Below are 23,820 nucleotides of genomic sequence, written 5' to 3' on the forward strand. Positions count from 1 at the left end.
AGACTAGGCCTTAATAACCTGAATTTTTTTTTACTCGTTTTTAAATTTTGTTCTGTTTTTGCTCGTTTGGTCTCCTTTTGCTACAGTCTCGCTCTGTAATTAATGCTGGCCTAGAACTCTCCTTGCTGCCCAGGCAGGCCGGTAGCTCAGAGAAATCCTCCTGTCTAAACTTCTCAAGCACTGAGGTCGTACTATCATGCCCCTGGGAAGTGGCATTTACACTGGTGTCGCATTTGAAAGTGGAGCCAGAAGTCTGAAGCTTACACACAGAGACGTGCAGGGCAGGTGAAGGCAGCAGAGGTCAGCGAGCTTCTGGGAGGACTGAACACCCTTCTAGCGTGCAGCCTGCCCGCCCTACCTTCCCACCTTCTGCAGCTCTCTGTGCACACAGAGTGAAACTGTGGGAAAGCCAAGCATTCCCAGCAACAGTTCCCTAGCACACGTAGACGGGAGGTAGCTCAGTAGGTAAAGCGCTTGCTTAGTATGCATGAGGTCCTGGGTTTGATCCCAGACACCCCACAAACCAGCAGCGACAGGAGGATGAGAAATTAAAGGTCATCCTAAGCTACACAGTAAGTTTGAGGCCAGCCTGGGCTACATGAAACACCATCTCTCAATCAAAATGAAACGGAAAGACCTGCAACCCACACTTCCTGATGCAGAGGTGCTACATAGGGCACTGGGTGTGTTGTGTTCGCCCTGGGTCAACTGGAATAGGGTCTTTTGCTCTGAGGTCTATACACTTGTCCTCTGCATCCTCATAGATCAGAGCCCCTAACAGCAGTCAAGGTCTGCAGGGGGTGGGGCAGGGACATCGGGAGAATGAGGCTTCATTACCCTCAGACAAAGGCCGATCTCTCCTATGCATTCAGCAGCCTGTATAGGATTAGTGTATACAGCATGTTTAGACTATATCCCATTGATGGCCAGTGGCAAAGGCATGAATGCCTTTTGCTGAGGCAGGGGGAGCTCTCGCAAACTATATTTTCTCTTTTTAAAGCAAGAGTCCCAGCAAGGCTGTTCGAGGTGCCCTAAAGGTCTACAAGCCATATTTGTTTGTTCCCCCATCCGTTTCTGCCTTGCTCTCTCCCCTCCCTGGCTCCCTCTCTGACTTGCATGTGTTGCCCCTAGACCACGGGCTCAGGGGCCTCTAGCCAAAGCTGCTGACTCTGACCACGGCCTTTCTCATTTGCATCAAGCTGCTGAGGGCGGAGGAGCTATATAGGCTCCGGGCCATTCACCAGAGGATTAGGCCTGGGCTGAGGGCACAGCAGAAGAGAGGCCGCAGGGAAGGCCCAGGGCACTGCTGGTCATCATGCCCTACCTGCTGCCGGGATTCTTCTGCGACAGGGTGATCCGGGAAAGGGACAGGAGGAATGGAGAGGGTACTGTCTCACAGCCTCTCAAGTTCGAGGGGCAGGATTTTGTTGTTCTCAAACAACAGTGCCTGGCTCAGAAGCGCCTCTTTGAAGATCGTGTCTTCCCGGCAGGTGTGCAGGCCCTTGGTTCACACGAGCTGAGCCAGAAAGCCAAGATGAAGGCCATCACGTGGAAGAGGCCTAAGGTAGGGATAAAGGGGGCATGGGATCTGCAGAGAGCTGTTGGGAAACGGAGTGAAGTGGCCAGTGGTCAGAACCTGAGGCCACGGATTTACCCCAACCCTGAGCAAAGTAGGTCATGAGGGTTCCACAGCCCCAAACACCCAACTTCTTCCACTAGAGACCAAAGATGTTATTTTCTGTTCCTGAGCCTGACAATGAGGACCCTTAGATTCCTAAGCTTATAAATATTTGGAGAGTGCTAATGCATTGACTTAATTCTCCGTAGATTATAAGGTGAGAATCAGTTAACTCAGCTCTTCCTGAGAGCAGGGGTTTGGGGAGGGGAGAACAGAGTAGCGAAGCGAGCAGAGGCTTGAAGTTTCAGGGCCCACAGAAGAGGCCAACAGTAAAGAAACTGGAGGCCGAGAATGAGCCTTAGCCTTCAAGCCCAAGCTGGCTCATTATTCAAGCTGGCTCATTAGCATGACGTCAAGTCTGTTTAAACAGGAAGGTCCCCACTGACTAGCTGGGCTCCTTACTGGATGAAACAATTAGCCCAGGCTGCCCTATGGAAGGACCTCCTAGGAGCCCTTGCACGTCAGCGGGAGTAGGTCAAAGTGCTCAGAAGCGTGGGGGACAAAGCATGTCTTCAAGAAGGTGTGAAAGAACCTGCTGCATTCTGAGCTGGCAAGGGGTGCATGTGCAAACCCAGAGGAGCTGCAAGACAGGTTCATTAGCATATATGCAAATCTTGATTAGTTAAATTTCTTTTTTAAACTTTAATTAAGCTTCTAATTTTACTTTTGGTGGTTTTCTAAAAAAGATTTGTAAATTTTATTGTATTAATTAGGTGCATACATGTGTCTGTGTGCGTATATGCCCATCACACATGAACGCAAGTGCCCACGATGTCAGCTGTCAGGTGCCCCTGGAGCTGGGGCTATAGGCAGCTGTAAGCCATCTGATGTGGGTGCTGGGAATCACACTCAGGTCCTCAGGGAGACCAGTACATGCTCTGAACCCCTGAGCTTTCTCTCCAGCCCTGACCTTCTAATGTACAATTACCGGGTGACATAACAGTTGTAAATTAGTTCTGGGTCCCATGTGTAGTCCCTCTGCCCACTGGTTTTACTGTCTGCAGTTTTAGTTTCCTGTGGTCAAGAGTGGTACAAAAATACTCGATGGAATAGTTTTGAAATAATTCAGAGGTTTTAAATAACCTCCATTATTGTATTTTTAATTGTTCTGTTGTATTATAGTGTTACTCATCTCTCATTGTCTAATATATGAGTTGAGCTATCCTCTGTGTACGGGAAGGAGTCTAATATATGTGGGGTGGTCATGGTTTCAGATTTCTGGGGGTCTTTGGATCTACCCCAAAGATGAGGGAGAATGGCTACACTCAGTCCAGTTTTCCTCACTGTATCATCATGGCACGGTACATTTCCATCAATAACCAATAGCGACGTATTATTGAGAACAGCGTCCACACTTTCCTTAGGGTTTGTCCACTGTCTTTTTATGTTCCAAGGTTCCTCCCATATATGTCCACTTAGGTGTCGTGTCTCCTCAGCCTCCCCCTCAGGTGCTCTGGTGTCGTGTCTCCTCAGCCTCCCCACTCAGTTTCTCTTGTGTCATTTCTCCCCAGCCTCCCCCTCAGGTGCTCTGGTGTCGTGTCTCCTCAGCCTCCCCGTCAGGTTCTCCTCATTTCTGATGCACTGCACAGTTTCTCAGAGCACTAGTGAGGTATTTTATAAAATGCCTCTCAGTTGGCATCTGTGTCTACTTTTCTTCTGACTAGATTAGGCTTATGGATGTGTTGTTTGATTTTTTAATAATTTTTTATTTTATTTTCTGTGTATGAGTGTTTTTTTGCTTCCATGATTATATGTACCCCACATGTGTGCAGTATTCCTTGAGGCCAGAAGAGGGCACTAGAGCCCTTATAATTAATATAGACCATGATATATAATATATGATATATAATATAATATATGATATATAATATAATATAATACAGACCATTGTTAGTTGCCATGTGTGTGCTGGGAACTGAACCAGGATCCTTTGCAAAAACAGCAAGTGCTCTTAACTGCTGAGCCATGTCTCCAGCCCTGGGATCACGTGTTTTGAGGAAGGTGACAGAGGTCAAGAACCTTCTCATCACAGTACTTTGAGGGCCCAGACTGTCATATATACGTTCGCAGCTGGCTCCTGCGTCTAGCTAACAAATCCTTGGGTTGGTTTGTTTTCAAAGCTTCTTGAGAATGTTCTGGTTTTGAATCATTACAAGATGCTCCAGGTTCATCTGGTATAATTCCTGCTCCAATCTTAGAATCCGCTGCATTGTAGCTAGTGTGTGTGCACTAGTATTGTATCTAAAATACAAAAGTGAGGGCTGAGGAGATCACTTGATCTCATGATATCCCCAGATCAGTCTCCAGAATTCATTTTAAAAACAAGTCCTGACACAGCAGGAAGTACTTCTAATCCCAGCCCTGGAAGCAGAGACAGGTGGATCCCTGAGACTGGCTGGCCAGCCTACTGTACACTTTGAACTCCCAATTAGGACTCTGCCTCAAAATCCACAATGGAGTCAGATGGTGGTGGCGCACACCTTTAATCCCAGCACTGGGGAGTCAGAGGCAGGTGGATCTCTGTGAGTTCGAGGCCTGCCTGGTCTACAGACCGAGTTCCAGGACAGGCTCCAAAGCTACATGAAGAAACACTGTCTTGGAAAAATAAACAAGCAAACAAACGACAACAACAACAACAAACCCATGATGTAGAGCAGTTGAGGTCTGACACCCAAGGGTGACCTCTAGTCTCCATGTGCACACACATAAAAGATGACTTTCATGATGACGTTTTCATAATGTATAGCTCTTACTTGGCTTATGTTTATCCCCCGTCACTCTTTCTTGCTTTTCTCCTTCCCCTCCCACTGCTATCCCTCCTGCCCCAAAATAATTACCGTTGTGCTTTCTTTTTCTTTCAAAACTTAAATGCCAGACCTTGGTGGCACACACCTTTGATCCCAGCACTCTGGAAGCAGAGGCAGACGAATCTCTGAGTTTGAGGCCAGTCTAGTCTACAGAGCAAGTTCCAGGACAACCAGGGCTACATAGAGAAACCCTGTTTTGGGGGGGAAAAGATTCTGTTGTACAGATATACCGCATGTTCTTAATACATTGTTTTGTGATAGCCATCTTGTGAACAGGACCAACAGTTAATGCACTGGAATCTTTGTAATATGCTAGTTTAGATTCCCTCAAGTATATATCTATACGTAGCCACATTATACTTTCTTTTTAGATTTTTAAAGAAAAAATACTATGGAGATACTGATTTTTTAAAATATGCATTTTTAAATTTTTATTATTTTATGCTTGGGAGTTATTTGTGTGCCATTTGCATGCTCAGGGCCTTCTTTCAAGGGGTGCTGAATTTCTGAGAACTAGAGTTATAGGCACCTGTGAGCTACTGTGTGGGTGCTGAAAACCCAATTTAAGTCCTCTGCAAGGGTAACAAGTGCTCTTAATCGCTGAGCCATCTCTCCAGCCACTCCTGTTTTGTTTTTGAGAAAGGGTTTTATGTATCCCAAACTGGCCTCAAACTCACTATACTGCCCAGGATGACCCCGAGCTTTTAATCCTCCCAAATGCTGTGATGGCAGGTATGTAACACTACACCAAGTTTATGGGGTCCTGGGAATCACATCCAGGGCTTCATGCATGCTAGGTAAGCTCCCTACCAGGTGAGCGTCATCCTCATCCTGTGTGTAAGCAGATGTTGAACATGACAGGCAATAAATTACATGCTGAGCCGGGTGGTGGTGGTGCACGCCTTTAATCCCAGCACTTGGGAGGCAGAGGCAGGCGGATCTCTGGGAGTTCGAGGCCAGCCTGGTCTACAAGAGCTAGTTCCAGGACAGGAACAAAAAAAAAAAAAAAAAAAAAAAAAAAACCCTACGGAGAAACCCTGTCTCGAAAAATCCAAAAAAACAAATAATAATAATAATAAAATAAAATAAATCACATGCTGTACCTTTTCCCTTCCATCAGCTAGGGTTTCTCTTTGGCTTCTTGGATTTAGTGGACTTTAAATTTTGTACTACATTTATTTATTATTTATTTACTTATTTCTTTGCTCTTAGAAGAAGGTTTTATTTCATTCTAAATCCTTGGTTCACCTTTGTAAAAGGTTTTCTGTCCCCTGAAAATAGGTTTCTCCACTGACACAGTAAGCCAGATCAAGCTGAATTGAAAAAGTGTAACAACAGCTTTATTCGAGCAAAGCAACTCCCGGTAGTTCTCCAGTCCCAGAGGTGTAGGCCAGAGAAGCTGCTCTCACAAACAAAAGCACAGAGACTCTACAGGTTGTAGGGGTGGCATGATGATGTGTCTTCCAGAAGCTGGGTTTGTGCCTAAGTATGCTCAAAAGCTCAGCACTTTAGGGCTTTAGGCAGGGACTTGGGCAGCTGGCAACTTCAGGGGAGGAAGCTGCAGTAGCCACCAAGAATGTGGAACTGGGCTTTTTGCTGCCTTTTTTTCTCCAGAGGCTCTCTGAGCCAGCCGGGTTTGGAGAGAGAGGGAGAGAGAGAGAGAGAGAGAGAGAGAGAGAGAGAGAGAAATGAACGGCTTCCCAGATCATACAGGGATGAGTTGGGGGTTCCAGCCAAACACTTTGTTCCCTTTGGTGTCTTAAATGCTTTGCTCCAGTCTTTTGGCATAAAGTATTGTTATTGAATGGGAGCCAGAGGAGCCAACAACACCAGAAGAAAACCCACAGAATCAACTAACTGGGGCTCTAGGAGCTAATAGAGACTGAACCGCAACCAGAGAGTTTGCATGAGACTAACCTAGGCCCTCTACACATGTTACAGTTGTGTATTGTTGAAAGAAGGCTGCTTGTTAGTTTCCGGCTGCTTGGCTGCCCCAAAATAATCACGCAGAAGTTGTATTAATTACATCACTGCTTGACCCATCAGCTCTAACTTCTTATTGGCTAACTCTTACATATTAATTTAACCCATCTTCAATAATCTGTGTATCGCCACAAGGCTGTGGCTTACTGGATATGTCTCTGGGGCAGGGGGCTACATGGTTTCTCTCTGACTCTGCCCTCTATCTCCCAGCATTCAGCCTAGTTTTCCCCGCCTAGTTCTGTTCTGCCCTGCCATTGGCTCAAAGCAGTTCTTTATTAACTAATGGTAATCACAGCAAACAGAAAGAAATCCCACATCAGTGTATCTTGGTCTTTCTTAGTTCCCAGAGGCAGCAGCCTGACTCAGCTCAGGGGCAGGTACGGCATCATAACTTACATTGTCATCTGCCTTTCCACCGGCAGCTGTGTGACAGGTGCACCCTTTAAAAGTGCCCACCGTAGTTCCTTCTTTTGCTTCTCTTGCCTTTCTTATCTCTTGTCTCTCTTCTTGCCTGCTCTCTTTTTTTTCTTTTAAATATTTATTTATTTATTATGTATACAATATTCTGTCTGTGTGTATGTCTGCAGGCCAGAAGAGGGCACCAGATCTCATTACAGATGGTTGTGAGCCACCATGTGGTTGCTGGGAATTGAACTCAGGACCTTTGGAAGAGCAGGCAATGCTCTTAACCTCTGAGCCATCTCTCCAGCCCTTGTCTGCTCTCTTTGTCTGTCTGTCTTCCTCTCGTGTTCCCAGTCCAGCTGGGTCTTCTGCTCTTTCACTCCCCACCCCCAGTCTCTCCCAATAGAGTCCTTGCACCAACTCTTTCGGGAGCTGCGGGCTTGCTTAGTGGCATACTTGGCAGGGCCTTTCTATTCTTAAATCATTACAGTCTTTTTGTGGGGCTCCTAACAGTAGAAGCAGGAGCTGTCTCTGACTCTGTTACCTGCTTTTGGGACCCTTCCCACCTACTGGGGTGCCTAATCCAGCCTATTAGGAGAGAAGGGGTATCTACTGCAACTTAAGACACCATGGCTGACTGATGTACTTGGGAGGCTTGCCCCTCTCTGAAGAGAAAGGAGGAGGAGTGGATGGGGGAAAGGGAAGAAGGGAGGTGGAGGGAGAGAGAAGAAACTGGTCGGGCTGGGGAAAATTTGTAATTAATTAATTAAAAAATGGGGGAAAAAGATAGAAAGAAAAGCCTCATGATAGTCTGCACACCTCCCCCAAAGGAGTTGCTTGGCTTTTTCCTGCTTATCCAAAGAAATGTGTTTATGATGATGTTTTCCCACTGGCCCCGCTGGCTCGCCATTCTTAGTACCCTACTCTTTCAACACGCAGTGTCAGTCTTGGTATCTTGGGAAAGTGGTTTTGAACCACAGCTTTCAGCATCGGTTCTGCTCCTTTTCTTTGTTCGCCTTCTCCAGAAGTCACTGCTGTCAGTCTACGGCTATTGCTTCTAGGCTTTCGGTATTCTGGTAGTGCTGGGTTTAAACCCAGGACTTGGCACACGCTAGGTAAGTCCTCTAATACAGAACCACATCCCAGTTCTAGTTCCTTCTTAGTGCATAGGAATAGGAAATTATTTTTTAGGAAGATAAAAACTATTAATAAATTTAACTTTAACATTGCAAGGTTATTACTTCTGTGATTTTTTTAAAAAGAAATTAATGTGTGTGTGTGTGTGTGTGTGTGTGTGTGTGTGTGTGTGTGTATGTGTGCCAACAGCACGTGGGTGCTGCTGAGTCTTATGGGTGGATGTGAGCTACCAGATGCATGTGCTAGGACCTGACCTGAACTTCATTATTCTGCAAGAGCAGCAAGTGCTCTTAACAACTAAGTCACCTCTCCAGTCCCTACTTTATACTTTTATATATTTTCTGGGTGGATTTGTCCCTTCCAACAAACCAGGAGGGGGCAGCTGAGGCTCACACCACATCTACTGTCTGCTCCCACAAGACTTGTGGACACTGGGACAGACGCTGACTCTAAATGTTTATGTCCCACATCTTAGAAAGGGAGATCTTTTTTTTTTTCTTTTAGCATCCTTTTCCCTGGCTTAGAGAACAAAATCCATGGGTTCTGCTGCCCCTTTGCCCCACCTCTCAAAATACATGCTATTCAGTATCAGTGTGGGAGAGGAAAGGGGACAACTTTGGGGCAATTGTCTTACCTTCTCTGGTCCTCGGTTGTTTATTATTTGCTTTAAGACCAGGTTTTCCTACGTAATCCAGGCTGACCTTGAACTGGTCATGCTCCTGCCTCAGCCCCCCCAGTGTCGGGATTATAGATGTGAACCAATATACCCAGCTTCCGAGCTTTAGCTCTGTGGTTTGGAAAAGAGAAGTGATGGTATCCCCCACACAGGGATGCCTGAGATGGTACCCACACACAGGGATGCCTGTACCCCCACACACAGGGATGCCTGCAATGGTACCCACACACAGGGATGCCTGCGATGGTACCCCCACACAGGGATGCCTGCGATGGTACCCACACACAGGGATGCCTGAGATGGTACCCACACACAGGGATGCCTGAGATGGTACCCACACACAGGGATGCCTGAGATGGTACCCACACACAGGGAAGCCTACGATGGTACCCACACACAGGGATGCCTGAGATGGTACCCACACACAGGGATGCCTGCGGAGGCGTAGGGTCAGTGACTGTAAATCCCGTGATACCAGGGCAGTACGCCATTGGGAACTCCTACAATTACTAACATTTCCTGGTTGTTTTCTTTTTGTTCCACAGGAAATTTGTGAGAATCCCCGATTTATCATCGGTGGAGCCAACAGGACTGACATCTGCCAAGGAGATCTAGGTAGGAAGCTCCCTCCACCATGTCCTGCCCGATGCCCCAGGGGTAATCAACAGGTGCTATCTCTATTCAGGATGTGAAGAAACCAAATTCTGTTTTCTCTTTTAATGCATCTCAGAACCTTTTTTTATTATTCCTTTAATTGTGTGTGTGTATGTGTGTGTGTATGTGTGTGTACATACCTACACACCATGGCACATACCTGTGAAGGTCAGAGAGCAACTTGTGGGGGGGGCAGTTTTTTCCTTCTGCCAAACTCAGATCAAACTCAGATCATCATATGAGACATCTCCACACTAACAGAGTCTTTTGACAGAGGTACTGTTTGCCGAGAGGAAGAGCAGCCCAGGTTCTGCTGGGGAGGCCCAGGTCCTGCTGGCCTGGGGAGGCGCAGGTTCTGTGGGCCTGGGGAGGCACAGGTCCTGCTGGCCTGTCATTTGGCTGTGGCACAGCTCTTCCTCTCCCACCACCTTTTGTTCTGGGAGTACCCTCCCTGGGGCAGACTGTGAAGGCAAATTGGAGGCGTCATTAAAAGACAATTTAAAACTTAACCCCCCAGCCAGGCCGAGGTGGCGCACGCTTTTAATCCTAACACTCGGGAGGAAGAGGCAGGTGGATCTCTGTGAGTTCGAGGCCAGCCTGGTCTACAAGAGCTAGTTCCAGGACAGGAAACAAAAGCTACGGAGAAACCCTATCTCGAAAAATCCAAAAAAACAAACAAACAAACAAAAAAACCCAAAAAACTTAACCCCCCCAAAAGGCAAGAATAGCTGAAAAGCAAGAACAGCTTAGTTTGTTCCAGAAAAAGAGACTGAGGACCTCCTGGGTGTTGGGGCTCCCAGCACTGGGGGACACTGCCTTGAGAGTGTGGACTAAGCTCTGAGCCCCTCAAAACAATACACTGCTTCCGAGGACAGGCTGCAGATCTATCCATAGGAAGGACATAGGTATCTTCGGCAGTTGGCAGTCTCTCCTTACCAGCAGGGTGGTAGCTAGCCCGTGTCCCTAGTAGATAGATGCGAGACTATCAGGGCACCGGGTTTGTCCCTTTGCCAGCCTGAGTGCCCTTTGCAGACTGGTCCTGCAGCAACTAGCTGATACACATCATGCAGATTTTCTTGATGCCGGAAGGGAAAATGGACTCACCCAGCAAAGGTGAGCTACGATCACCCACTGCTCTGTCTCCAAGAAGGAAGTGAGTCTCTTTTGTAAAAGGAGGAATCAGTTGACCTCAGGAAAACATCCAGTCCTGAGAGAGTGTGTTCTCTGTTTCTCATCCTCCTTGCCAGGACTCACACCAGGAGAGGACAGACAGGACATAGGGCAGTGGGCAGCATGAGCATCCCAGTTCTTCAGCCATGGGAAACTTTTGGTGTGTGTGGGGGGGTGGGGGGGGGGGCTGGGCCATGTCTTTCCAGAGAGGCAGCCCCACCTGACTAACTGGGTCTGTGTTTGCATGCAGGGGACTGCTGGTTTCTTGCAGCCATTGCTTGCCTGACCCTGAATGAGCGACTGCTTTTCCGAGTTATACCCCATGATCAAAGTTTCGTTGAAAACTATGCGGGGATCTTCCACTTCCAGGTGAGGAAATGGGGTGTGGTTGGGATGGCAGCCAGGCCTCAGCTGATGCCATAGAGATAACCACAGAGAAGGCTGGGAATGCTCAGTGTTGCCTTAAGAAATGGAAATAAAGTAACCTTCTCTTGGGTTAGTTTAACCAAGAGCCAGTCCACTTCTCCCTCGCTGTATTTCTTCTGTCTGTTCACAGTCTGTGGTTACTGACCTATCTGTAGTCTGTCTGTTTTGTTTTGTTTTTTTTTTGTTGTTGGTGGTGGTAGTTTGTTTATATTGTTTGTTTGTTTGTTTTTGGTTTTTGAGACAGGGTTTCTACATGTAATTTTGCAGCCTGTCTGGAACTTGCTCTATAGACTGGGCTGCCATGAAACTCAGAGATCTGCCTGCCTCTGCCTCCCGAGAACTGGGATTAAAAGTGTGTGCCACCACTGGCCGGCACAGTCTGTCTGTTTTATGTATGTGACTTGTCTGTCCTTGTTGCCTATGTGTGTGTTGGCTGCCACACCTATGTCTAGTCTCATCTCTGCCTGTTGTTTTTTTGTTTTGTTTTGTTTTTGTTTTTTTGAGACAAGGTTTCTCTGTAGCTTTGGTGCCTGTCCTGGAACTAGCTCTTGTAGACCAGGCTGGCCTCAAACTACAGAGATCCGCCTGCCTCTGCCTCCCAAGTGCTGGGATTAAAGGCATGCGCCATCACTGCCCGGCTCCCTGTGACTGTTTTATACGTGTCTGTTGCTTGTGTGTGTGTGTGTGTGTGTGTGTGTGTGTGTGTGTGATGTGCACGTGTGTGTGTGTGTGTGTCTCAGTCTGTGCCTGCCTCTAAAGAGGGCTTTGCTTTGTATTTACTGAATGGCACAGAAAGCATGGCATGGTAAAGAAATTCCTTGCAATAATCTTGAACAGAGTTTTACAAGGAAAGAAGTTGTGTTACTGACCCCAAATCTCCCAGAAGAGCACTCAGAACCACAGACACAGTATCCTGTATCCACGCATTGCTTCCAACATTTATGGGATATTTCTTGTTTAAGGGTTGCTTCCAACCTATTAGCTGTTTTTGGTAAACGATTACCACAGCATGGGAAAGTATATTACTTAAGATGGAAATTACGCATTAGCTTAGGTCGTAAAGGCTGATTGCATGGGAAATCCAAAGCATACTGAGATTGGTTATGCTGATCTCTCAAAGGCCAGTTAAACAGGCCGAGGACAGAGCAGGACAGCGGGTTAAGTACATGGTCCTAGATGATCTCAAGGCGAGTTATTAACTTGGCTTCAAGGTCCAGGAAAAGTTCCGCCTCTCTGGAGTCAAGAAATATTTTATCTTTTTATTTTTTATGGTTTATTTAACTTTATTTTATGTGCATTGGTGTGAAGGTGTCAGATCCCCTGAAACTGGATCTTTAGACAGTTGTGAGCTACCATGTGGGTGCTGGGAATTGAACCCCGGTCCTCTGGAAGAGCAGTCAGTGCTCTTAACCATTGAGCCATTTCTCCAGCCCCAAGAAATATTTTCAGAAAATTATATGACAGCCCATCCACCCACCTCTGGTCTCCTGGCCTTGACCTCCCAGTGGGTCGAGGAAAGGGTCCAAACACCTCCTGTGGGCAGTGACCCCTTGGCTGCTCCAAGCTTGTGAGGGAGCAGCTGCTATCTGTGCTCTGTAGCACACTTTCCACTGGGCCCCGCACGGGCGGGAGGAAGGCATCCTGTCTTCTGCTCTGTGTCTATTTTTGCCCTCCAGCTGGCTGGCTGCTATGTGACTGCTGCAGCCACCTCAGACAGGTTCCTAAGATGCCTGCTCTGAAGGTGGTGGGGACCTTTGGGTTATTACTGGGACCCCTGGGAACTGCAGCTCCCATACTCTGTACCCCTGAAAGCTGAGTCTACATCAGGTCTATCCCTGCAAGAAAATTCTAGCTGTCTGGGCATTTAGTTGCGAGTTTGATCCAGACCTGAAATTATTGGTGCTAGGATTAATTTATCCACTAGAACTTTTCTGGGTACTGATCATTTAACTCAGAGACAAATTCTAGACTGGAAAAGGAAAATAAAAAAAAAGAAAGAAGAAAAAAGAAAGAAAGACAGACAGACAGATAGACTTAAGTTAGCCCAACAGCTTCATGAGATTTCAACTCAATCCTGGGCATACACTGGAATCACTTGGAATACATGAAAGTACTTATAGCGGGTCTGTTCCAGATCTCTAGGCAAGGGAGGAAAGTGTCAGGTCCTAAGATATTCACAGAGTGTTCAGAACTGGGTTGGGCTTTCGGCAGACATGTAGTTTCTGTCTCACATGCGTAGCTCACGGTGTATTTAGAGATAGAGTCCCACACTCCAAAGCAAGCTTCAGGTGCAAAGCCTGGGAAATGGTAGCTGAGGCTCAGAGCCCCGCGGGATGTGGACTCCGGTCAGGGCAGTCAATGGATGTGACGGTGTTCCTCGCTTCTTGCAGTTCTGGCGCTATGGAGACTGGGTAGACGTGGTTATTGATGACTGTCTGCCAACATACAACAATCAGCTGGTTTTCACCAAATCCAACCACCGCAATGAGTTCTGGAGCGCCCTGCTGGAGAAGGCTTACGCTAAGTAAGGCGACCATTAGGATGGGAGACTGGACTACGGGTGGGGGAAGGATTTGAGAATTCAGCCGAAGTCTCAGTCACATTGGGCTAGGCATATGTACTCATGCTCCTGTGTAGTGTGGGTGTTTAGCTAAGACCCTGTGTCAACCTGAGATCAGGTCCAGGAAGTAGGAGGCCTAATTGAAAAACATAACGTTAATGAGAAGAAATAAAGATGTGTGTGATACATCTTCGGCTTCCTGAAGCTGACTCTTGATCCTGCCTTCCTGACGGTGTTTCTAGTCTTGCATTAGCTCACTGCATCTCTGGAGCTCAGTCAGGTTGTCTCTTACCTTAGACTCCCTCTACTGCTGGGCTTAGCAGACAGTAGAAGAGTGCCTTGGGGGGATGGGGGAGTACAGACAATGCTTCTGGCTTTCTGTGGCCTTGCCTTAACTTAACTAATCATACCTCCTGGAACTCCCAGAGTCTAGATTGGCTTTTGTCCTCTCTCCAAGGCTCCATGGTTCCTATGAAGCTCTAAAAGGTGGGAACACCACCGAAGCCATGGAGGACTTCACAGGAGGGGTGACAGAGTTTTTTGAGATCAAAGATGCACCCAGTGACATGTACAAGATCATGAGGAAAGCCATCGAGAGAGGTTCCCTCATGGGCTGCTCCATCGATGTAAGTCTGGTTCCCAGGAAGCCTTCTACTTTTAGCAACACGCTGCTCCTGCTGGGATAGGGTGAATGTTGTTTCATTTTAAGAAGCAAGAGCCAGATGGTGAGATGGCTCATTGGTAAGGGCACTCGCTACTAACCCTGGGGCCCTAGGTCTGATCTTTGGAATCCTCAGGAGAAAGGGACCTCCACAACCTGTCACTTGACTGTGCATGCATCCCACACCCCACACTAATAAACGTTAAAAAAAAAAAAGAAACTACCAGTAATTCCAACAATTTGCAATTTAGAAGTTGAGGCAGGAGGACTGCTATTTCTGGCCAACCTGGGATGCATAGTGAAATCCTGCTTTAAAAAAATAAAAAACATGAATGATTCTTGACTTTAAAATTGGCAGCTTTTCAAGGGAAATGTATTCCTGGGAGTGAGGGGTAGCTTTCAATAAAGACTAAGCAATGGCATTCCAAGCCCTAGAGTTCAGGTAGAAATGGATCCAGAGGCTCCACTGACAGGCCTCCTTTGTCAGACTGCTCAGTGCAAACACATCCCCGAGGCCAGCTGTGTCACTGGCTGTAGATCTATGCCCACCATTGCCCTTAGGAACGGTAGTCGCTCCCTAGCCACTGAGCTATGACATCACCTCAGTCCTTGGGCTTTGTGCTACCGCCTGGACCATCCCCTGAGTCCCTCTCTCAGTGCATCACTGTGAGACAGGGACAAGGAGAGGACCCACCATGGCCTGGGCTCCATGTAGGCTTCTTTGGGACTAGCAGTCTGGGCAATTCCATTTCAGAGGAAGCTAACTCCTCCTTTCTCTCCCAGCACTCCCTGAGTAGGAAGGCTTGGCTGTCAGTCAGCACAGGCCCCTACACAGGAGAGTCCTCTTCCTTATCGCTCTCCTGCATCTTTTCTGCCTTTGTGCACAGTTGATATCTCCTCTTCTGATCTGTCTGTCACTCCTTTCTCCTGTCTCCTTCCCCTCCCTCCCTTGTTTTCTCTTTCCCTCTCCTGGGTTCTCTGCTCTCCTTCCCACCGGGCCTCAGGACGGCACGAACATGACTTACGGGACCTCTCCTTCGGGTCTGAACATGGGGGACTTGATTGCACGGATGGTGAGAAATATGGATAACTCGCTGCTCAGAGACTCAGACCTGGACCCCAGGGGCTCAGATGACAGACCAACAAGGGTGTGTACGTCTCCAGCTGTCACAACTGACCTGCATCCCATCCTGACGTCAGCTCCCCAGAACAGTCAGTGCCAACAGAACAAACTCCCTCTCCTTTGTGTGCTCTACCTGGAAGGCACACATGATACCGAAGGACTGAGCTATACAAAAAGACAGAGGAAAATTAATAGCCTATGTTTTCCCATCTAAAGATAACTGCCCAGCATTTGATATATGGTCTTTCTGGAGGATACTTAAACCATATTTTTGTTTTTAAATTCATCTTATTATATGTTACATCTTTGCAGCCTGTCTTTTCTTTTTCTTTCACTTTTTTGTCAGATTCATATTTTTAAGTATTTTAGTATTCTTTTATATCATTTTAGTACCTGCACAATATTCTAGAGGGTTTTTTTAAAAAGTCTGTTTTCAAAAGTGCTATAATAAGCTTCTTAATAGAAACATCTTGGTATATATCCACAATGGCCTCCATAAGACCAAGTCCCAAGTCAAAATGGGTCAAAATGATAGTCTGTGTAGAGCTGAAAATCATCTCAGGAAGCCTCCGAGGTCTAGGCATGAATGCTATGCCCTAGCCTGGGTCAAATGGGGAACAAAATCCAAGAGACTAAGATACAAAATTCCAGACTAACCCGTCACCCTTAAGAAAGATTCAGGAATGCAAACCCACGTGGCTCTCAGAAGCCACCCACACCAAAGCTGTTGTTACCAGCCCCCTGGTGCTGGGAGCCTGTGGAGCGCTCAGTGGGACTTCCTGGTCTACCCTTCTGCAGAAGAACCCTCAGGACTACAGCTTGACCTGGGACAGCCCTCTCTGTACTGAGTGTAGTTCCGTCACAGCAGCGAACCTTCCAGTAGTCCCAGTAGGGAGTAGGGATCCGGTTTTCTTGACTTTCATGTCCTAGGTAGATGTGAGGGAGGTAGGGTAATGTCAACAGTTTAGAGCTACAGGTTTTTTTTTAAATATTTATTTATTATGTATACAATATTCTGTTTGTGTGTATGCCTGCAGGCCAGAAGAGGGCACCAGACCCCATTACAGATGGTTGTGAGCCACCATGTGGTTGCTGGGAATTGAACTCAGGACCTTTGGAAGAGCAGGCAATGCTCTTAACCTCTGAGCCATCTCTCCAGCCCCGCTACAGGTTTTTTTTTAACTCCCTTTCTCAATTCCTTTTTTTGGGAATAGTCCACTCTGGATGGGCTCAGGGGAAGGCAGATAGACCTCAGCTGTCCCCTCTGCTCCTCTGAGGAAGCCTAGAAAGGAGGAACAAATCCTTTCCCTCACCTTCTATTCCAGCACCCACCTTGCTCTCTGGCCATCAGGGCAGCGTGATCAGCTAGGGGTCTGGGACTGCATCTCCCTGTTGCCCTTGAAAAACCAGTGAGGTCTCATCCTGGCCATAAGGCATACTGTCAGGGAAATGAGCCGTCCTTAGTCTGAGGTAACTCAGAAGCGAGCCAGGGTCAACCCTTGTCTCCGAGCAGCAGAACCTCTACCCCCCAGTTCCTGACTGGCTGTCTGGTTCTCGCTCTGCAGACAATTGTTCCCGTGCAGTATGAGACGAGAATGGCCTGTGGGCTGGTGAAAGGTCATGCCTATTCGGTCACCGGGCTGGAGGAGGTGAGTCCTGTGGAGCTTGGTGGGACACGGGAACACAGCCAAGTTGACTTCTTAAAGTCCGGACAACTGTCTGTGCCTCCTTCACAACTGAAAGAGCTAGCCCGTCAGGTCCAAGCTGGCTTCCTGCCGGGGAGGGGGCTATGGGACAAACTAGAGGTATAAGAGGCTGTGGATGCCGCTCAGTTCATCTCTGTGCGAAGCGAATGTACCTGCCTGTGTGATGTGTGTGGAGGCCAGAGACCAGCACTGGCTATCCCTGGTTCACCTTACTGTGAGGCAGTGTCTCCCACTGAGCTAATTGGTCAGTGAGCTCCAGGCATCTGCTCCTCCCTGTACTGGGGTTACAGACATACTTAGCTGTGCCACCTTTTCACATGGCTGCTGGGGATCCAAACTCGGGTTTCTAGTCTTGGCCAGCAGATATTTCACCAACTGAGCCATTTCCCTTTCTTTGCTTTTAATGGTGAAGATGGGAGTTTTTCTAGTGTTTCCAAGGGATAATTAGAAATACTGCTTTTGTCCTACAAAGTTGGATTTGAGTATTGCCATGTTTCCTGTCCTTTCATATTCATTTTCAATATGTTGCTTCCTGTGGGGTTGCTGGAGTTTCCTGGGTCATTTCCCAGGCAGGAACATTGTGAAGTGGTAACATTCAGTTGGGTATGCTATGCCCTAAGAATGGGCTGAGAGAGTGTCTGCAACCCCCACTGCATGGGACTGGAGAATGGGGCATCTTTTTGTAGTTGGTCCATCTGTAGTTTAGCCAGCGGGAGCCCCTTTAAAAACCCACACAGAAGGCTGGTAAGGTGATCCTGTTGGTAAAAACCCACACAGAAGGCTGGTAAGGTGATCCTGTTGGTAAAAACCCACACAGAAGGCTGGTGAGGTGAACCTGTTGGTAAAAACCCACACAGAAGGCTGGTGAGGTGATCCTGTTGGTAAAGACCCACACAGAAGGCTGGTGAGGTGATCCTGTTGGTAAAGACCCACACAGAAGGCTGGTGAGGTGATCCTATTGGTAAAGACCCACACAGAAGGCTGGTGAGGTGATCCTGTTGGTGAAAGCCCACACAGAAGGCTGGTGAGGTGATCCTGTTGGTAAAAGCACTTACTGTGCAAGTCTGAAACCTGGAACCCATGGTAGAGGAGAAGACTGAGCTAGGCAGTGGTGGTGCATGCCTTTAATCCCAGCACTCAGGAGGCAGAGGCAGGTGGATCTCTGAGTTCAAGACCAGCCTGGTCTAAAGAGTGAATTCTGGGACAAGCACACAGAGAAATCCTGTCTTGAAAAAACAAAAAGAAAAAAGAAAAAAGGAGGGGGCGGGGGAGAAGGCACCCTCACATCACACACATGCATGCACACACCTGCACGAGCACACACAGTAAAATAAGAGCTGAAGAGGAGGTGGCTCAGCAGTAAGGAGCACTTATTGCTCTTCCAGAGGACCTGGGTTTGGTTTCCAGCACTGTTAGGCTGGTCACAACTACCCATAACTCTAGTTCCAGGGGATCTGACAGCCTCTGGCCTGCTCAGGCACGTGGCATGTGGTGCACATAACTCATACATCTACATAAAGAAAAAGTAACAAAAGAGAAATGAAGGAAAATCCACACAGAAATGCTTAATATGTTTCTAGAGCCTCACCATAAATGCTCACCTTCCACCAATACATAAAATGGCCGGGCTCCTTACCCCTTGTCAGCAAGGGCCAGGCAGGCAGCTCTCATACTGAGTTCTTCGGCTTCTATCCCAGTTCTCAGAGCAAGTCAGACACCCCATCTTTCCAAACTTGTTGTCTCTTTGCCCCAGGCCCTGTTCAAAGGCGAGAAGGTGAAGCTGGTGCGGCTGCGGAACCCCTGGGGCCAGGTGGAGTGGAACGGCTCTTGGAGTGACGGGTAGGTGGGGCAGACCATGGAGCAAGGGAGCCTGGGGACACACTGTTGGGTTGGAGACCAAACCATGAGAGTTGGTACTGGTACAGCATCACCTTCAAACCAGTGACCTGCAGAGAAGGATACAGGTGTGGGCTCCCCAAAGGGGCCGGAGGTGGAAACGAGAACCAGGGACTCAGTGAACATAATGACGATTATAGACTTGAAAGGAATGATTTTGGGGGAGAGGCAGCTCAAGACAGGGTTTCTCTGTGGCTTTGGAGCCTGTCCTGGAACTCACTCTGTAGACCAGGCTGGTCTCAAATGCAAGAGATCCTCCTGCCTCTGCCTCTGACTCCCGAGTGCTGGGATTAAAGGTGTGCACCACCACCACCCAGTGAAAGGAATGATTCTAGAAGCGTCTCAGTGCAGGAAGTTTGCAGGAAACAGGCAATTTCCTTCTTAGTGCCTTTGCTTCTTCTGTAAAAGAGCAGAAGCAGCACCTTCCAGGTGGCTCGGATGAGGAGCAGACGTAGACTGGGGAGGTGCTTACCTGAGACAAGCTAGCCTCTCCTCTGACGACCACACACGAAGTCCCGAAAGTCCTGTGAAAGAATTTTACTGCGTACCCCTGAAAAGAGTGACCTGCGGACCACAAGACAACCACGACAGAGACGTCATCAAAGGCTCCAGAACTTCACAGCCCCTCTAGGGGTCTCCCTTCCTTCACGCTTTGGGTGGGATGGGTTACTTGGAGGTAGCGCTGTCTGAAGGGCGCTCTGTGCTGCGGGAGGCCCTCCCTGTCTCATCATTGTCTCTTCCACTAGTCCAAGTCACCCGCAACGACCTTGCTGTGTTTTCCAGACTAACTCGGTGCCTTAACACAGTTCCTGCTGACTCCTCTCTTTCAGGAGTTGCTGAATGGGGACCCTGTCTCTCACCAATCTCCACTTTGATTCCAGGGCACCCTGACTCCAAGCACACCCTGAACCCCATTTAGCTTAACTCTAACTCAGCGAGCCTAGAAAGTATAAAAGCATCCAGGCTTTGAGAGATGGTGCCGGCTGTTTCTGCCTGGAAAGAAGAGCCATCTACATGCCGGATTTTAGTATCTCAATGGGGAACCAAGCTAGCAGTTCCGATGGGCTATTTCATGAACACATCGTAGTTCCGGGGTAGATGACGTACTTTTTTCCCTTTTGTGGCTGAGGGAGTCAAAGCTGACAGGTCAAGGGACATGTCCAAGGAGACACAGCTGACTGTTATCATAGGAGAATCCCAGTTTGCCTATTTGCAGAATCGAGTTCTTAATGAGGAGGCTAGAAGTCCTTGTGAACCCATTCAAGGAGTTTGGTCTTAGCATTGAAGGTGGCAGGAAATGATTGCAGGCCTCCCCACCAAGGGTAGCAGGTCGGAGCTGCGTTTCCATGGCTCATACTGGCTGTGGTCTAGACGCGGACTTCTCTAACTTGGTATTTCTCTGACCCTCTGTCCCAGCCTACATTAGGCCTCCCCTTCCTCATCCTCCTTCCTTAATCCCTCTTATTTCCCCACCAGTTGGAAGGACTGGAACTTTGTGGACAAAGATGAAAAGGACCGTCTTCAGCATCAGGTCACTGAGGATGGAGAGTTCTGGTAAGTTCATGACCCAGGCAGGGAGGTGAAACCTCGGTTTCCAATCAGAAGTCACCAGGCTCCATCTGCACCCTGTCTTCCCGCTCGGGATCAAGGCTCACTAAGATGAAATTCCGACGAGAGACTGCCAGTTCCTAGTAATGACTGAGCTCGGGCCCAGGCCAATGCCCAGCAGCTCTTGTTGCAGCCACCCCTGTGCACTGGCCACCCCTCTGCACTGGCCACCCCTCTGCACTGGCCACCCCTGTGCACTGGCCACCCCTGTGCACTGGCCACCCCTGACGTAGTTCTCTTCTGAGCCAAGAGGCTTTTCTTATCTGATTCCCAGTGCCTCCCTTATTCTGGTCATGTCAGCCTTCTGAACCTCAGCTGCCAGGAGGGTCCCAAGTGACATCTTTTTTCCCTGTGCCTAAAATGGGCCTGGCAATGATGAAATTCACAGGAACATTTTAGAGAATGATTTTCCATCTGGCGCTGTCTCATCGAAGACAAATGAGGAGTCACTACTATAAGACATGGTGATAGTGTGGGGTCGATATGTTAGGGGGGCAGCGCCAGGCACACACCTCTAAGTCCATCATTTGGTAGACAGGCAGGAAGATCAAAAGTCAAAGATCAACCTAGACTACACCATGAAATCCTGTCTCTCAAAAGCAAATGAGCAAATGCACCAGCATTGCCAGGGTCTTCTGGGGACTTTATTGGGTGGGAGCAGCCCTTGCCTTCCCTTCCCCAGCCTGTGTGAGCCTCTCCTCTTCCAACCCCTCAGGATGTCATACGAAGACTTTGTCTACCATTTCACAAAGCTGGAGATCTGTAACCTCACGGCAGATGCCCTGGAGTCTGACAAGCTCCAGACCTGGACGGTGTCTGTAAACGAGGGCCGCTGGGTGAGGGGCTGTTCAGCCGGAGGCTGCCGCAACTTCCCAGGTGGGAGACCTTGAGATGGGGGGAGGGTCTGGGCACTACTCATTCCAGGTAGACCAATATTAGCCCGCATTTACTGAGTCTGTACTAAGCTTAAGGCATGCACTGTCTCATTAAATCCTCCTCGTTTAAGGAAGGGCACAACCATGCTGAGGAATCCCTAACGGGGAGCGGGTAGCAACTCCCTGATACATTTGCTTTAGCGAAGGTTGAAGCAGGAAGCTGTCAGAACACCATGTCAGTCCTGCTGAAGGTTCTACAGCAATCCATGGCCGAAATGCCGAAAGCCTGGTCAAGTCAGGGGCTTCAGAGATGGAGGGGAGAATTCAGATTTAGGGATGGAATAATGAATGATACCAGTGGTCCCAGAACAATGACTGAGTGGATGAGCTTTTGATGTGGTTGGTTGTGAAGATATAGGAAGAGGACCTCAGATAATTGCACGAGAAGTTTGAAGCACCCATTGACTATCAAGGCAAGTATTTGTTACATAGAATTGAAGTCATCTGCATCTTAGAGTAGACTTGGCTATATGATCAAAACTCATTGGAGAGGACAAAGAGTGATGGTTCAGCATATAAAGAGCTTGCCTGATAAACTGAGTCTGGATCCCCAGAACCCGCATAAAAGTCAGGCACAGTCAGTAATGTGTTTGTAAGTCCAGAGATCTACAGTAATATGAGAAATGAAGACAAGAGAATTCCCAGCAGCTCAGACCCTCAGACAAGGTGGACAGAGAGGATTGGTGCTCAAGGTTGCCATTTGACCCCCATGCCCATGCCATGGCATGCATGCACCTGCTTTCATACACAAACACACATAATCATATACACATAACATTCATACGTGTTTTATGATGAAAACAAAAAGTAAATCAATGCGAGGAAATGGGTGGTAGAGAAGGGGTCGTTAGACAAGACGCTGAGCTAAGATACATAGTTCAGGTATCATGGGAACGTAAGGCTCAGTTAGAAAGCAGAAGTCACACCTGGGTTTCTCTGTATAGCCCTGGCTGTTCTGAAACTTGCTCTGTAGACCAGGCTGGTCTCAAATTCAGAGATCCATCAGCCTCTGCCTCCTGAGTCCTGGGTTTAAAGGCGTGCGCTGCCACCACCTGGCTCATTGAGGAATTTTTACACAACCCTGGGTATATAGGTGTATAGAATTGTCTCAAAAAAAATTAAAAGAAAAAAAAATTAAAAGAAAATAAACTTATTTTAAAACAATTTGTTAGTGCACATATAAGTTTACCACTATTAAAGACAAAAGCAAATGTGTATGTTGGGGAGATAGATGTACTTATTTACTTTTATACAAAGATTTAAATCTTGCTGAATATTAGATATGGTAGGACACAGAACATCTTCAACATTTTTTGGAATTGACAGATGTTTTGATGTTATAATTGGCAATTTTGAGAATTCCATTTATATAAGAAAGTAGCACAAAATGGCAGCAGTAACTTTAGGATCATTTCAGAAGTGTCTGGGCATTCTGTCTTAATTCTAAGTCAAAATCCATTTAATGGGGACTAAAGAGATGACTCAGTGGTAAAGAGCACTTACTGCTCTTGCAGAGGACCAAGGTTTGGTTCCCAGCACCCATATGACGGTCCTTATCTGACCTCCGTGGGCACCAGGCATGCATGTGGCACACAGACCTATACATATATAAGTAAAAATCTATACGTTACCCCTCACAAAGGGGACCTAGGAGACAGGTTCCCTGTCTCATTTTCCTTCCTGTCCTTTCTCCATATCTGAACGTGGATTTCCTTTTGTGGGGCACAGACACTTTCTGGACCAACCCGCAGTACCGTCTAAAGCTCCTAGAGGAGGACGATGACCCCGATGACTCTGAGGTGATCTGCAGCTTCCTGGTGGCTCTGATGCAGAAGAACCGACGCAAGGACAGGAAGCTGGGAGCCAATCTCTTCACCATTGGCTTTGCGATCTACGAGGTATGGAGACCCTGCCGGCACCAGCACAGGAAACACGCCCTTCCAGTGGGGAGAATCTGGCATTTGCATCAGGTCCTCAGTGACCATTAGAGCTCCTGCTCTCGGGCCCACACATTTGTCCCCAGCATAAATGCCACGGGGGCAGCGGGTAGGACTGGGGCTGCCTGGGTGGGTAGCAGGAGTTAGTCTGCAGTCACTCTAGAGTTACTGACATTCCCTTCTGCCAGCTCTGTACCCTCGTTCATAACACGGGTGTTGTTTCTCTATTTTGCTTTCAGGTTCCCAAAGAGGTAAAGCAGTGGTGGTGGCCAGCAGTGGTGTACAGCACTCTTGGGGGTCCTAAGTCTGTCTGTGACTCCCCGAGAAGCTTCCTGGTAGGGCCGATGATCAACGATGATAGGAGGGTACCATACCCCATGATGTGCCTTTTCTCCCTTCCACCAGGATACACTGCCCATCAAACACAAACCTTCACACACTCATTCTTTTGCACGTATTCA

The 23,820-nt window shown here is 47.8% G+C and overlaps 1 protein-coding gene across 5 annotated transcripts in view; it reads left to right on the plus strand.

Annotated features, from left to right (window-relative positions):
- The window catches only part of Capn3 (calpain 3), a 46,935-nt gene that overhangs the window by 9,757 nt on the left and 13,358 nt on the right, over positions 1-23,820 (plus strand). For 2 of the 5 annotated variants that reach the window (XM_041678840.1, XM_041678841.1), the window contains exons 2-12: positions 9,229-9,298; positions 10,758-10,876; positions 13,324-13,457; positions 13,951-14,119; positions 15,159-15,302; positions 16,843-16,926; positions 18,737-18,822; positions 20,356-20,433; positions 21,203-21,363; positions 23,151-23,320; positions 23,599-23,610. In XM_041678840.1, coding sequence (XP_041534774.1) covers positions 9,229-9,298; positions 10,758-10,876; positions 13,324-13,457; positions 13,951-14,119; positions 15,159-15,302; positions 16,843-16,926; positions 18,737-18,822; positions 20,356-20,433; positions 21,203-21,363; positions 23,151-23,320; positions 23,599-23,610 — 1,227 coding nt within the window. Of the gene's footprint in view, positions 1-1,315; positions 1,565-9,228; positions 9,299-10,757; positions 10,877-13,323; positions 13,458-13,950; positions 14,120-15,158; positions 15,303-16,842; positions 16,927-18,736; positions 18,823-20,355; positions 20,434-21,202; positions 21,364-23,150; positions 23,321-23,598; positions 23,611-23,820 lie in introns of those variants that run through there. The other 3 variants (XM_041678842.1, XM_041678844.1, XM_041678843.1) reach the window with 3 other exon arrangements.

This window comes from Microtus oregoni, unplaced genomic scaffold (genome assembly GCF_018167655.1).
Source record: "Microtus oregoni isolate MIOR12 unplaced genomic scaffold, Mior012 000031F_ref0000149, whole genome shotgun sequence".
Lineage (NCBI taxonomy): Eukaryota > Metazoa > Chordata > Mammalia > Rodentia > Cricetidae > Microtus > Microtus oregoni.